At 43.7% G+C, this 16,750-nt stretch overlaps 1 protein-coding gene across 3 annotated transcripts in view; it reads right to left on the minus strand.

Annotated features, from left to right (window-relative positions):
• Nucleotides 1–16,750, minus strand: part of LOC122563316 (sodium-coupled monocarboxylate transporter 1-like) — a 143,022-nt gene that overhangs the window by 113,599 nt on the left and 12,673 nt on the right. For all 3 annotated transcript variants that reach the window (XM_043717036.2, XM_087973721.1, XM_043717037.2), the window contains exons 4-5: nucleotides 16,437–16,504; nucleotides 2,694–2,848 (exon numbers count right to left, since the gene is read on the minus strand). In XM_043717036.2, coding sequence (XP_043572971.2) covers nucleotides 2,694–2,848; nucleotides 16,437–16,504 — 223 coding nt within the window. The remainder of the gene's footprint in view (nucleotides 1–2,693; nucleotides 2,849–16,436; nucleotides 16,505–16,750) is intronic.

Consider the following 16,750-nt stretch of genomic DNA (forward strand, 5'->3'; position numbering starts at 1 on the left):
TCCAAGCTAATCTCGACTGCTTCAGTATCTGATGAGTTGCAATTGGTGCTGAATATTGTGCAGTGAATATCCCCATTTATGACCTTATCATGAAGGGTAGATCATTCTTGAAGCTGCTGAAAATGGCTGGGGTGAAGACGCTACCCTGATGAGCTCTTCAGTTGTCCTGGAGCCTCGATGTCTGACCTCCATCACCAAAACCATAAGTCCCCAGGGCCAGACCAGATTTATCCTAGGCTGCTCCGGGAAGCGAGAAAGGAGGTTGCTCAGCCGCTGGCAAAGATCTTTGCCTCCTCACTCTCCACGGGAGTCGTACCGGAGGATTGGAATGAGGCAAATGTTGTTCCTCTTTTCAAGAAGAATAATAGGGAAATCCCTGGCAATTACAGACCAGTCAGTCTTACGTCTCTGGCCAGCAAAGTTTTGGAATGAATTCTGAGGGATAGTATCTATGACTATTTGGCAAAGCATAGCGTGATAAAAGGCAGTCAGTATGGCTTTGTGAGGGGCAAGTCATGCCTCACAAATCTTATTGAATTCTTCGAGGAGGTGACAAGACAGGTCGACGAAGGCCGAGCAGTGGATGTGGTGTATATAGACTTCAGCAAGGCATTTGAAAAGGTTCCCCATGGTAGGCTCATTCATAAAGTGAGGAAGTATGGGATACAGGGAAATTTGGCTATCTGGATTCAGAATTGGTTGGCTGACAGAAGGCAGAGAGTGGTTGTAGATGGAAAGTATTCTGCCTGGAGGTCAGTATTGAGTGGGATCCCGTAGGGCTCTGTACTTGGGCCTCTGCTCTTCATAGTTTTTATAAATGACTTGGACAAGGAGGTTGAGGGGTGGGTTAGTAAATTTGCAGATGACACAAAGGTTGGAGATGCCGTCGATAGTATCAAGGTCTATTGCAGGCTGCAGCGCGACATAGATAGGATGCAGAGCTGGGCTGAGAAATGGCAGATGGAGTTCAACTTGGATAAATGCGAAGTGATGCATTTGGAAGGTTGAACTCGAATGCTGAATATAGGATTAAAGGCAGGATTCTTGATAGTGTGGAGGAACAGAGGGATCTGGGTGTGCAAGTTCATAGGTCCCTCAATGTTGCCACCCAAGTGGATTGGGTTGTTAAGAAAGCATATGGTATTTTGGTTTTCATTAACAGGGAGATCGAGTTTAAGAGCCGCGAGGTTTTGCTACAGCTCTACAAGTTCCTGGTGAGACCACACTTGGAATATTGTGTCCAGTTCTGGTTGCCCTACTATAGGAAAGATACAGAGGCTTTGGAGAGGGTGCAAAGAAGGTTTACCAGGATGCTGCCTGGACTGGAGGGCTTGCCTTATGAAGAAAGGTTGAAAAAGCTCGGACTTTTCTCTCTGAAGAGAAGGAGGAAGAGAGGAGACCTGATCGGGGTATACAAGATAATGAGAGGAATAGATAGAGTCAATAGCCAAAGACTTTTCCCCTGGGCAGGACTGACGGGTACAACGGGTCATAGTTTTAAGATTTTAGGGGAAAGGTTTAGAGGAGACGTCAGAGGTAGGTTCTTTATGCAGAGAGTTGTGAATGCATGGAATGCATTGCCAGTGGTGGTGGTGGAAGCAGAGTCATTAGGACATTTAAGCGACTGATGGACAGGCACAAGGAGAGCAGTGAGTTGAGGGGTACGTAGGTTGTTATTATTTTTTACATTAGGATTAAACCTCGGCACAACAGCGTGGGCCAAAGGGCCTGTTCTGTGCTGTGCTTTTCTATGTTCTATGTTCTAAAACCATCTTTCTTTGTCAAATCTGATTCCAACAAGCAGAATGTTTCTACTGATTTCCATTCCAAGTTCCTTCAAGCCAGACTTGGTTAAATGTGACCTCACCACCGGAACACAACTGTGTTGACCATGTTGAATCAAGACTATGATGAGATCAGGAGCTGAGTGCCCTTATGGATTCCAAGCTGAGCATCACTGAGCAAGTGCTGTTTGATAGCACTATTGATGACATGTTCCGTACTTTATTGATGATCAATATAGACAGTAATTGGCTGTGTTGGATTTGCCCTGCCTCATCTTTTGAATGGTGTGCTGGGCTCACCTATTGAAGATGGGGATATTTGTGAAGCCTGCTCTTCTAATGAGTTGTTTAATTGTCCACCATCATTCACAACCAAATGTGGCAGACGGCAGCATTTAGATCCAGTCGTTAGTTGTGGAATTGCTTAGCTCTGCCATCACTTGCTGCTTATGTTGTTTGGCGAGTAGCCCTATTTCGTAGCTTAACCAGGCTGACACCTTATTTTTTAGGGATGCCTAGCGCTGTTCCTGGCACGACCTCCTGAGTCTTGCAACACAATTAACTCTTTTCACTGTATCACAGTACATGTGACAATGATCAGTCAAATCAAATCATTGAACCAGAGTTTCCCAGGTTTGATGATAATGGTAGAATGGGCAATCTGGCAGGCCAGGAAATTGCAATTGTGTTGGATTGCAATTCTGCTGCTGCTGATAGCCTACATCACCTCATGGTTTCCCAGTGTTGAATTGCTAGATAAGTTCGAAGTCTGTCCCATTTAGCATGATGATAGTGCCACACAACACATAAAAATATCAGTCCAAAATCATCAAGTCCCTGTGAGAAAACCACCCTCTCTACATTGTTAACTTATTCTCAAATCCCCAAAGATAACTGTCAGAGTCTTACTCCCAGAAGTTGAGTCTTCCTCCATGATATGAAATGTTCAAGATCTGGGTAAAACTTCCATAAATTACCACACCTCGGATTATCACTGCTGCGAACCCAATGATCATAACTGTCATCTGGAACACATCAGTCCACACCACAGCTTTCAGACCACCCTAAAAACACAAAAGGCATCATGTTAAAAAATGACACGAAGCTACCTGTTATGGATCAGAGAAGACCCCCTCAAAATATTTTAAGAACATAGCCCAGACCCTAACTTTTTTTTTATTTTAAAGGTAGATTTGAGTCCGTGTTCCAGAAGTGATGAGACTGGTCAAACTACTTGATGTTAAGCAAAATACAATTTATTTAAACACTATAATTACAATTCAAACAAAAGAAAGAGAAATTAAGAAAACCTTAACTATTGGAAAACTTAACTGAAAAATAGATACAGTCCTTATTACTAATTAACTGTTTCAATATAGAAACATCCCATAAATATGCTCCTTGGCAAAAAGACAAATTCAAACACAGATTCTCACATGCAGTTTTCCAATCCAGGAGGAAAAAAAATCAAGAGACAGTTGTAGCTAGGAATCATTGACTAAAGCTGCCAACTTGTCTGAGACCCGAAACAGCTTCTGATGCTACAGCTTAAAAAAACTTAGAAAGCCTAGCCTGTGTTAGCTGGGCTCACCCATTCAGGTTACAAAAGGCCTTACACGTTGTTCACTTACAATTGGTTCTGGTAGACTGCTCAGCACCTCCTCCTTACAATTTCTTTAAAAATAAATCCAAGACAAAATAACCTTTTAAAGTGACAGCATCACCTCACACACAAACAAAGATACAAGAATCGATCACAAAAATTAACCCAGAGTAAATTTTAAGTAGAGTTTTTAAAGAAGAGAGAAATGTAGTGAGGCACAGGTGTGTAGGATGGGAATTCCAGATTTGCAGCTGAAGATATGAGCAATGGGGAGAGATTAATTTTGGAAATGTGCCAGGGACCAAATCAGCACTAACTAGCCACCAAAAAACATGGCCAACTATCACTGGTATCGATACACACAGACAAAGAGAGACAGCAGCTCAACTGGGACCATCCATCCATCCTGGGACAGGCTAAACAAAGACATGAGCGGGAATTTCTAGAGACCTGGCATTCAAACCGAAACTCCGTTAATAAACACACTGATTTGGACCCCATTTACCAACCTCTCAGAAACAGAACCGGAAATGATATCACCTACTGCAATAAACCGAGACAGATGAATAGCAAGCAAGACAGAACACCAATGCTTCCCTGAGGCTCACTGATGATGTTACCTAGCATGGTGATGAAATGTCTTGAGAACAAATCTACCAGCTCAAAAAGCAAATTCACAACTTGATCCACAACCCGAGCTACAAATCTTTTCCAAAATTTCAAACACCTACGGACACAATATGCTCAAATTAGCCTGTAGATAAGAAACCAATGCTATTCAACTGAGCGCCATCTGCCACCAACTGTATTTCTGACATGAATGTCTCAGGAAACAGGTATTACCACAATGTGTCAAATACAAACCACCTCTCAACATCCCACAAGCCAGGAGAACAGCAGAACAAAACAGAACGGCTGCAGAATGCTACGAGAAATGATAAATGATGCCCACAACCAACTCCACAAATACAAACAAGAAATTTTGCGCCAAAAAACTCTGTACACTAACGTGATTGACAAGGAATGGACAATTATGCTAGAATGAGCCATCAACACTAAACAACAGCAGACCAAGACAAAGAAAAGACTAGTCCTACAAGAAAAACTGGCTAAGCTCACACACAGCAATAACACGGACAATTCAGAGACTTGGTAAAGAACCTGTCTGACCGACCACTCACAGACACGGAGAAAGCATTCTAATATGAGAGATGAACCACAGGGACGAGGATAAAAAGGACTTCCTATAAGCACAGGAATCTACCCTGAAAAACGATGGACTTATCAACGAAACCCAGCAGGCCATCAAACAGATGGTGGCATCAGCACTAAGCAGAAAGAAACAAGGAAACACCCTCAACTCAGGGGAAAGGAAAGCACTGGGAGGACTCAGAAAAGACAGAAATATCATTATCCTACTGGCAGACAAAGGGCGCATGAACGTCATCCTGAATAGAGTACAATACAATGTAAAAGCAATCATGCTATGCTACTCGCAGATAGAAAACTGCATTATAGCATCTCTGAGGAAACTATACATGACAGGTGAAATTAACAAGATAGACTCCAAAGAATGAAATCTGAAGGATCCAACACACCCCGTTTCTGCAGACTGCCAAAGATACATAAACAAGGGGTCTCCCTCAGACCCATAGTCTCACTTCCTGGTGCACGACATACAGACTAGCAAAGGAACTGCAACGCAACTGAAACATCTGGTAGAAGACTCAACCCACTCCATCCAGGAATTCCTTAACATCAAAGACACCAAGGTAGAGGACGATGAGGTCATGGTTCCTTCGAAATGACGACCCTATTCGCATCAATAAATATCACCCTAGCCAAAGAAACACTGGCCTCACTGCTAGGCAAACCAAGGACACAAATACCTGACAGCACCAACTCCATCAGCAAGGACAGTATCCTCAAACTATAGACCTGAGCCTCACAACCCACTTCACCTTCAACAATAAGGTCTACAAACAAATCAATGGGACGCTTATGAGATCACCAATTTCAGGACTTTTAGCAGAAGCACTTAGCAGAAGTTAGAACAAATAGCCTTTCCCAGGATCTAGCCCAAGCTTTGGGTCCGCTATGGGGATGACACCTTAGTCATCATGAAACACAACAAATTAGAAGAAACCCACAAACATATAAAAAACATCCTTACCAAGAAGAAGAGAACAATAACAGACTCTTCTTCCTAGACTTCACAGTAGAATGAAGCCAATGGAGAGCTGCAGACCAATGTCAACAGGAAAGCCACACACACAGACCAGATACTCAAATACAGGAGCAATCATCCCAACACCCACAAACGAAGCTACATCAGGACATTATTTAAACGAACCACAATACACTGCAGCACCCAGGAACTAAGAGAAGCCGAGGAAAAACACCTATACAATGTATTCAGGAACAATGGGTACCCAATAAGCGCAGTTCGTTAATTCCTACTCAACAGAAACAAACAAGAAGACACAACACACCCACAGACTCTAGCCGCCCTGCCATACATCAAAGACATCTTGGAGATGACGACCAGATGACTTTGACCCCTTGGCATCATGGTAGCGCACAAACCTTTCACCACACTAAAACAGTTTCTGATGAATTTAAAGGACACTTTACCAACAACCAACAGAACAAATGTCATATACAAAATATCCTGCAATCACTGCAACAAACATTACATCGGACAAATGGGCAGGAAGAAAGCCACCAAGGTACATTGTTACAACGCGGTGGTAAACCCTTCTGCTAATTAAACCAAACCCACAGAAAAGCTCACCTCACCTGGTAATCTGTTAAAGTTATGAGTGACAGAGAACTACCCAAATTTCACTATTTAACAACAAAAAAAAATTCTTTAACTCTAAAAGTGAACATTAAACAACAACTATTTATAACTCTAAGCCTTCCTTCTCTGAAAGATTTGTTATCTACCTCCCACTCTATAATATTATACTTCCAATAAAGCCCCAATTAAATTTACAGCAACTTAATTTCAAAACCAGACAACGGCTATCTTCTCTGATGTCAATCTTCCTCTGTTTGTAGATCTCCCTGGGTCATCTTCTGTTGTAAAGATACCTTTGAGAGAGTGTGTGGTGAATAATAGTCTTTCAATAGCAGTTGGTGCTCTTTCTGGCCACTGTCCAAAATGCGTTTTTTTTATACCCCAAACATCGATCGACTCATTGGTTGCCTGTAGTCAAACCGGTACAATTCAAGTTCGATTGGGTTTTAGTATCTTGGGGCATTATTAAACTGATAGGTTAAATTCAAACTGCTGTGAAAACAACTGAGGTATCAGGGTTACAGTCAAATGTTGCATCTTTGAATTTTACAGCACTCTCTGTGGCTACCAGTCATGCCTTTTTAAAGGTGAGAGAGTGTGATGCTGGAAAAGTACAGCAGGTCAGGCGGCATCCGAGGAGCAGGAGAATCAACATTTCAGGTAAGAGCCCTTGATCAGGAATCATGAGGGGTACTTGCCAGCTTTCACTCTCTCTTAAAGGTACATACACACCTTCAAGATCATAACAACATGAGGAGCAAATAGCCACCAAAAGACATGACCAACTATCACTGGTATCCATACACACAGAAGACAGAAAACCAGTTTGACTGGAACAATACATCCATCCTGGGACAGGCTAAACAAAGACATGCACAGGAATTCCTAGAGGTCTGGTACTCAAACCGGAACTCCAATAATAAACATATAGATTTGGACCCCATTTATCAACCTCTCAGAAACAGAATCGGAAATGATACGTCCTACCACAACAAACCAAGACAGATAAAGAGCAAGCAGGGCAAAACACCAAACGCTCCACCAGAGCCTCACTGATGATGTTACTTACCATGGTGATGAAATGTCTGAGAACAAATCTACAGCTGAGCGAGCAAATTGACAACCTGATCCACCTGAGCTACAAATCTTCTCCAAAATCTCAACCAGATTTAGAAGAATGCAAATATCTCAGAGAGGTATTTGGATGGAGGAGATCACAGAGAATTAGAAGGATTGAGTGCGATATATAATGGAGTGCTGGAGCTATGCTCTTCAAGGAGCTCAGCAAAGGTAGGGAAACAGATGCTTCGTTGCGTTTGCACAAACATTACCAGCCTCCAGGAATTGTTCTTGCTTTGCTGAAAAGGAAGAAACTGGTTAAATCGTGAGTATCCACTAAGTAATTGAGGGATATTCTATTCCTAAGAACATAAAAACATTAGAAACAGGAGCAGAGGTTAGCAATTTGACCCTTCAAATGTCCCCTACCTTTCAACAAGATTATGTCTATAAAAAAACCCAGAGAATTCTGGAGAAACACAGCAGGTGTGACTGCATCTGTGGACACAGAAACAGAGTTGAACTTTTGAGTCTGATGTGACTCTTCTCTCAGACTCAAGAAACAGAAAAATGGAGCAAGGTGAGATGAAGGGAGTTAAAAAAAAATCACGAGGACAAAAAGAAACAAGTACAATAACAACAGATAGGCTGATACAAAGTGAAAAATCACACAACACCAGGTTACAGTCCAACAGGTTTAATTGGAAGCACTAGCTTTCGGAGCGACGCTCCTTCATCAGGTGGTTGTGGACAAACCCACCTGATGCAGTCCACCATCACTTGATGAAGGAGCAGCGCTCAAAAAGCTAGTGCTTCCATTTAAACCTGTTGGACTATAATCTGGTATTGTGTGAGTTTTAACTTTGTACACCCCAGTCCAATGCCGGCATCTCCAAATCAGAAAGGCTGATAATGGAGTTCTTTTATTCCTGGGCATAGTTGTCTCATGATTGCTTTAGCAGAAATTAAATACGAGGGCAGATTTAGAGTACAACAATCCACCCAAACTGGTGACACTCAGAAGGTGAATTCCTTGGATTGAGGAAGAGGGAAGCAGCAGTCAGAAGTTCCCATCAAGCACTTTAGTTAGGCAAGGATATGGCAAATGGAATATGATGTGGAATTATGTAAAGTTGAGGAGAAAGTGAGGTCTGCAGATGCTGGAGATCAGAGCTGGAAATGTGTTGCTGGAAAAGCGCAGCAGGTCAGGCAGCATCCAAGGATATGCAGGTCTTTGGACTCCTCCATCGTCAGACCACAACAAAACGACGGTTGGAGGAAGAACGCCTCATCTTCCGCCTAGGAACCCTCCAACCACAAGGGATGAACTCGGATTTCACCAGTTTCCTCATTTCCCCTCCCCCCACCCTGTCTCAGTCAAATCCATCAAATTCAGCACCGCCTTCCTAACCTGCAATCTTCTTCCCGACCTCTCCGCCCCCACCACAGTCTGACCTTTCACCCTCACCTTGACCTCTTTCCACCTATCACATTTCCGACGCCCCTCCCCCAAGTCCCTCCTCCCTACCTTTTATCTTAGCCTGCTGGACAAACTTTCCTCATTCCTGAAGAAGGGCTTATGCCCGAAACGTCGATTCTCCTGTTCCCTGGATGCTGCCTGACCTGCTGCGCTTTTCCAGCAACACATTTCCAATTATGTAAAGTTGCCCATTTTGGCAGAAGAATATAAAAGCATGTTTTTCTAAATGGTCAGGGACTGCAGAATTCTGAGATGCAGGTGTTTTGAGGTGTCTTTGTACATGGATCACTAAACTGGGCTGAACATGTACTCCTGCTCCTGATTCTTGTTTGCATGTATGTTCATATGCATTCAGAATAAAAATGAGGATTTTAATTACAAAGTGTGAGTTCACCGGGAGACATCATAATCACTTAGCATAAGGGTGATTTAGAGTCATAGAGATGTCCAGCATGGAAACAGATCCTTCGGTCCAACCTGTCCATGCCGACCAGATATCCCAACCCAATCTAGTCCCAACTGCCAGTGCCAGACCCATATCTGCCCAAACCCTTCCTATTCATATACACATCCAGATGCCTTTTAAATGTTGTAATTATACCTGCCTCCATCGCTTCATCTGGCAGCTCATTCCATACACGTACCACCCTCTGAGTGAAAAGTTGCCCCTTAGGTATCTTTTATATCTTTCCCCTCTCACCCTAAACCTATGCCCTCTAGTTCTGGACTCCCCGACCCCAGGGAAAAGACTTTGTCTATTTATCTTATCCATGCCCCTCTTGATTTTGTAAACATCTGTAAGGTCACCCCTCAGCCTCCGACGCTCCAGGGAAAACAACCAAAGCCTATCCAACTTCTCCCTATAGCTCAAATCCTCCAACCCTGGCAACATCTTTCTAAATCTTTTCTGAATGCTTTCAAGATTCACAACATGTTTCCGATAGGAAGGAGACCAGAATTGCAACAATATTCCAACAGTGGCCTAACCAATGTCCTGTACAGCTGTAACATGACCTCCCAACTCCTGTACTCAATACTCTGACCCATAAAGGGAAAGCACACCAAACGCCTTCTTCACTATCCTATCTACTTGTGACTCCACTTTCAAGGAGCTATGTACCTGCATTCCAAGGTCCCTTTGTTTAGCAACATTACCGAGGACCTTACCATTAAGTGTATAAGTCCTGCTAAGATTTGCTTTCCCAAAATGCAGCACCTCGCATTTATCTGAATTAAACTCCATCTGCCACTTCTCAGCCCATTGGCCCATCTGGTCAAGATCCTGCTGTAATCTGAGGTAACCCTCTTCGCTGTCCACTACACCTCCAATTTTGGTGTCATCTGCAAACTTACTAACTGTACCTCTTATGCTCACATTCAAATTATTTATTTAAATGATGAAAAGTAGTGGACCCAGCACTGATCCTTGTGGTACTCCACTGGTCACAGGCCTCCAGTCTGAAAAACAACCCTCCACCACCACTCTCTGTCTTCTACCTTTGAGCCAGTTCTGTATCCAAATGGCTAGTTCTCCCTGTATGCCATGAGATCTAACCTTGCTAACCAGTCTCCTGTGGGGAACCTTGTTGAGGACTGCAGATGCTGTTGAGGCAAAAGTGAGGACTGCAGATGCTGGAAACCAGAGTCCAGATCAGAGTGGTGCTGGAAAAGCACAGCAGGTCAGGCAGTATCCGAGGAGCAGGAAAATCAATGTTTTGGGCAAATGCCCTTCATCAGGAATGGAGGCAGGGAGCCTCCAGGGTGGAGAGATTAATGGGAGGGGGGGCTGGGGAGAAGATAGCAAAGAGTATAATAGGTGAATGGGGGTAGGGATAGAGGTGATAGATCAGAGGGGAGGGTGGAGCAGATGGGTGGGAAGGGAGATTGGCAGGTAGGACAGGTCATGAGGATGGTGTTGAGCTGGAAGTTTGGAACTGGGGTAAGGTGGGGGGGAGGGGAAATGAAGAAACTGATGAAGTCCACCCTCCCCTCTGACCTATCACCTCCATCCCCACCCCCATTCATCTATTGTACTCTTTGCTACCTTCCCCCAGCCTCCCTTTCTATCCTTCCTGTAGCATTTGTATCCTGGAACATTAAGCTGCCAGTCCTGTCCATCCCTGAGCCACGTTTCTGAAACCGCTATGATAACCCAGTCCCAATTCCTAACTGTGCAAGACTTCATCTGCCTTCCCTGTTAGGCCTCTTGCATTGAAATAAATGCAGTTTAATTTATCAGTCCTACCTTGTTCTCTGCTTTGTCCCTGCCTGCCCTCACTGTTTGACTCGCCTTTGTTATCAACTGTACCAGTTTCATTGGGAAAAGCTCTTCTGCAGGGATGAGATGAAGTAGGGGGAGCTGCAGATAAAGATGGAGGGCAGGTTTCGGTGGGGAGAGGGGCAGAATGATGATTGTTGAATGTAAATTAATGAGAGTTTAGGTACATATAGCAGAGTTTTAGAAGACCTGAAAATTAAAGAGGGGAGAACATTGGTGATTGGCCAAGAGTCCATGAGAACAGTCAATTCTGAAGTAAAAAATGAATGACTGAAATATGGGTGGAAGTAAGAAATAAAAAGGGAAAGGGACTCTAGTAGGAGTGGTCCACAGGCCTCATAAAACTAACTATATCGTGGAACAGAGTAAATTAAGAGCAAATAACAAAGGCAGTACATGAAACATGAGTGACTTCAATCACATGTGATTTGGGAAAGGAGCAAGTTTGTCTGTTCATGTGATTAGGAAAATCCAGTTGGCAGAGAAAGCTATGAGGAACAACTCATAAATAGTATTCAGGGTTGTTTCCTAGAACAAGGTAATGTGGAAACAATTAGAGTTTTAGATCTGGTAATATCTAACAAGGCAGATTTAACATAATGATCTGAGTGAAAGATCATCTAAGAAACAGAGATCATCACTTGGGCGAATTTAGAATCTATAGCTAATGGTGCTGCAGAGATCAATGCTGAGCCTGCGATTCTTTACAATGTACATTAATGAATTGGATGAAAAAAGTGAATGTACAATAGCCTTATCCAAGTTTGCAGATGACAAAAAAAGGTCAGACACAAAGAGTTTGCGGAGAGATATAGATAGGTTTAGTGAGTAGTAGACAAGCAGGAGGCTGGAAGAATATAGCAAGCCTGGCAGTATCAAAACATGGAGAAGGCAATGTTTTGGGTACTGTCGTTCTTCAGGGACGGAGGTGAGGTAGGGGGAGCTGCAGATATAGATGGAGGGCAGGTATCGGTGGGGAGAGAGGCAGGATGGTGAGTTACTGATAGATGAACAAAGGTGGTGGGTACAACCTGGTTGATCAATGGAATGAATCTAGTTGATAACTGGAAGGAAGAGTTGATAGGTGGGTGAAAGGGAGGAAGCAGGGCTGGGAGGGAGCCAGGGGGTGGGTGGGAATTGGAGAACTCAATGTTGAGTCCTCTGGACTGTAGGCTGCCAGGCGAAGATAAGGTGTTATTCCTCCAATTTGTTGTCTAATTCACTGTGGCAGTGGAGGAGGTCAAGGGTGGACAATCGGAAAGGGAGTGGGAAGGGGAATTGAAATGGGTGGTGACCAGGAGGTCAGGCTGGCCCTTATGAGCCTGGCTGAGATGCTTGGTGAAACATTCCCAAAGTTTATAGTTAATCTCACCGATTTAGAGATGACCACATTGGGAGCACTGGATGCAGTAAACTAGGCCATATCACCCACACTGTCTATGACCTCATCATCTCCTCCACCGCCTCCAACCTCCTAGTCCCCCAGCTCTGCACTGTCAGGTTCTCTTTGCTCCCCAAGATCCACAAGCCCAATTACCCCACCCAATTCATCATCTCCACATGTTGCTGCACCAATGAACTCATTTCTTTTTACCTCAACTCCATTCTCTCCCCCTTGATCCAGGCGCTTCCCACCTATATTCGGGACACAAGTCACGGTCTCCACCTCTTCAGAAACTTGCAGTTCCCTGGCCCCCAGTGCTTCATCTTCACTTGGATGTGCAGTCCTTATACACGTCCATACCCCACAATGATGGCCTGCAATGGTATTCTTTCTCAGTTTTTCCCTTTCCAACAGACCTATCCAGTCCCCTCCATCAATACCCTCCTCCACCTCACCGAATTAGTCCTCATTCTCAGTAACTTTTCCTTCGACTCGTCCCATTTTCTCCAAATCCAGGGTTTAGCCATGGTCACTTTCATGGCCCTGAGCCATACCTGCCTCTTTGTCAGTTAATTTGAACAGTCCATCTTCAGTACATACAGGTACTGTTCCCCAACTCTTCTGCTGGTACCTCAATGACTGCATCAGTGCTGCATCCTGCACGAAGGCTGAATTGGAGCAGTTCATCGACTACATCAACAATTTCCATCCTGCCCTCAAACTCACTTGGTCCATCCGAAAACATCCCTCCCCTTTCTTGACCAATCCATTTCCATCTCCAATGACAGTTTATGGACTGACATTTACTGTAAACCCACAGACTTCAACCCACAAACACCATCCAATAACTATCCAGACTACACGTCCTCCCAGCCTGTATCCTACAAAAACTTCATTCCGTTTCCCAATTTCTCTGTTTCCATCACATCTGCTCTGAAACGGAGACGTTCCACTCCTAAGCATCCCAGATGTCCACCTATTTTAAACAATGTTCTTTTCCCCCTTCTGTCATCCAGACAGCCCTCCACCACACTGCCTCCATTACCCGGTCCGCTGCTCTAAACCCTCCCCTGCTGCAGACATAATAAAGACAGGTACACTTGGTCCTCACTTTCTACCCCACCAGCCTCCACATCCAATATATCATCCTCAAACACTTTTGCCAACTCCAATTAGACCCCATCACCAAGAACATTTTCCTCTTCCCACCTCTCCCTGTAATCCGCAAGGACTTTTGTCACTCCTTGATTCATGCCACTCTCCCCACCAACACCATCCAATACCTTCCCCTGCAACCATAAAAAATGCAAAACTTGCTGGTACATCACCTCCCTCACCTCCATTCAGGGTCCCAAACAGTCCTTCCAGGTGAAACAAAGATTTACCTGCAACTCCTCCAATCTAGTTTACTGCATCCAGCACGTCCGATGTGGTCTTCTCTACTTCAGTCAGACCAAATGTAAACTTTGGGAATGTTTCGCTTAGCATCTCAGCCGGGCCTGTGAGGGCCAGCCTGACCTCCCAGTCACCACCCATTTCAAATACCCTCCCATTTCCTCTCCAACATGTCCATCTTCGACCTCCTCCATTGCCACAGCAAATCAAACTGCAAATTGGAGGAACGTCTCATCTTCTGCCTGGGCAGCCTACAGCCCAGAGGACCTAGCTTTGAGATCTCCAATTTCAAACAACTTTCCTACCCATCCCCCAACTCCCTTTCCAGGCCAACCTCCTCCCTTCCATTCCACCTTCCGACCCTTCCTTCCAGCCACCAACAGATTCACTCCTCCCATCGACCAATCCTCATCGTATGCATCACGTGTGTCCACCTATCACTGCCTCACCGTTCCGCCCCTCTCTACCACTCAAAACCCTTCCCCCACCCCTCTTTATCTGTAGCTCCTCCTACCCCCACCTCCATTCCTGAAGAAGGATTATACCCAAAACATTGACCTCTCCACATCCTGATGCTGCCTGGCTTGCTGTGCCTTCTGCTTGTCTAGTTTGGATTCCAGCATCTGCAGTTTTGTTGTCTCTAACCCAGGTAAAGTGAGTAGGCAGTATCATGGCAGATGGAATATAAAGTGGGAAAATGTAGGGTCATGCAATTTGGCAAGAAGAGCTGAATATTATTTAAATAGAGGAAGATAGCTGAAAGCTATACACCAGAGGGATTTGCAAGTCCTCAGTTATGAATCATGAAAAGCTAGCATTCAAATTCAGTGGTTAACAGGGAAGATAAATGGAATGTTGGCCTTTATTTGAAGAGGAATGTGGTATATATTTAGGGAGGTGTTGTCAAAACTACACAAGACCCCAGTCAAGCCTCAAATGGAATACTGTGAACAGTTTTTTGAGCACTACATCTACGGAAAGGTAAACTGGCAATGGTGTCAGTCCAAGGAAGGTTTATCTGGCTGATTTATAGGAACTGTTTTATGAGGAGATGTTGAGTTGGCTGTATACTCATTGTAATTTAGATGAATGAGAGGCAACCTTATTAAAATATACAAGATTCTTAAGGGGCTGGACTGTGTAGGCATGGAAAGGTTGTTTCCCCTTGGAAGAGCGTCTCGCATCAGAAGGGCATAATCTCAGAGTAAGAGGTCACACATCTAGGACAGAAATAAGAAAGAATTTTGTGTCTCAGAGGATATGAATCTTTGGTATTCTTTACCAGAAAGCTGTCAAGGTTGGGTTGTTAAGTATGTTGAAGGCTGAGATAGACAGATCTTTAATTATTTAGGGAATCAAGGGTTATGGGGAAAAGGCACGAAAGTAAAGTTGAGAATCATCAGCTCGGCCCCGATCTCACTGAGTTGCACTGCAGATTCCATGGACTGAACGGTCTATTTCTGCTCCTACATCCCATGATCTTATATATGATTGAAAATTTACCTTGGGATCAACTATGACACCATCATTGTAAACAGTCTGGAGCAGCTTCACTAAGTTTCCAAGCAAAGAGGTCTGTTAGGTATAAGGAACACGTTTGTATGTTTGTGTCAGGAACAAAGAAAATGTTCAGTGTGTGAGAAGATTTGTAGCTCGGGTACTCTTTGTTGTGGTTCTGTTCGCCGAGCTGGGAATTTGTGTTGCAGACGTTTCGTCCCCTGTCTAGGTGACATCCTCAGTGCTTGGGAGCCTCCTGTGAAGCGCCTCTGTGTTGTTTCCTCCGGCATTTATAAAAACCACTATAAATACTGAAAGAAACAACACAGAAGAGCTTCACAGGAGGCTCCCAAGCACTGAGGATGTCACCTAGACAGGGGACGAAACATCTGCAACACAAATTCCCAGCTTGGCGAACAGAACCACAACAAAGAAAATGTCTTTGGCAGCCTCAATGTGCATTTGTTTCTGTTTATCTATTACTGGGTAAATAGTCTGACACCTTAGAGAACTCAAGAGGGCTGGTGACACAGAGGTGGATGTCATCAGTGAATATGTAGAAACTGACATCTCGATCTTGGATGATATTGCTGAGGGGCAGGAAGTTTATGAATAATGAGAGGTATTAAGCAGATATCTTTACGAGACACTAGAGGTATTGGGGCAGGAAGGAAAAGAAACCAATACCAGCAATGCAGTGTCTCCAATCAGATAGAAAAGATCAAGAAAGATGAGAAGCTTTGTTATAATGATAGGTGATAATGAACCTGATAGAAGGAACTCAAATGGAGTTGTTGGAAAAATGGACAAGAAATTGACAGACAGCAAATCATTCATGGATTTTAGAAAGGAAAGGGAAGTTAGAAATGGCACTTTAGTTTACAAGGATGCAGGGGTAAAGAGTTTTATACGGTGGAGATAATGGCAGATTTGAAGGAATCTATAATGCCACACCTACATGAAGCCACCTGCACCAATTCACCTGCTTCAGAATCCCTGACTCCTACAAGATCCACAAAAGGTTTGTGCAAACACAGCCAAATGTATTGACTTACCTTTCTGGTCCACCTGCAGCAACAAACAAAGAGAGAGAGAGACACACACATGCACTAACATATATATATATATATAAACAGAACCAAGTTAAACTTACCAGAGTACAGTAAAGGGTGCAGATAAGACCAGTTCCAACGAGTACACCCCAGAGATCAAATCCAGTTACTGATAAAAGCAAACGTTACTCCGGCTTAGCAGAAAAATGAATTTTCTTTTACGTAGTAATAAATTAACTTATAAAACTGTAAATTAAATTTGGAATGAATCAATGCTTATGCCATAGACAGACAGAATGGTAGAGGGCATTTAAATAAATAAATAGATGAGTGGACTGATTTATTTTTGCCTTTATATTACAGAGTGATACAGAGAGATGGTTGGTGACAGTATGATAGAGGTGAGAGAAATATT

Source organism: Chiloscyllium plagiosum, unplaced genomic scaffold (genome assembly GCF_037043375.1).
Source record: "Chiloscyllium plagiosum isolate Xiang-an unplaced genomic scaffold, Cpla_swu_hap1 HiC_scaffold_26, whole genome shotgun sequence".
Lineage (NCBI taxonomy): Eukaryota > Metazoa > Chordata > Chondrichthyes > Orectolobiformes > Hemiscylliidae > Chiloscyllium > Chiloscyllium plagiosum.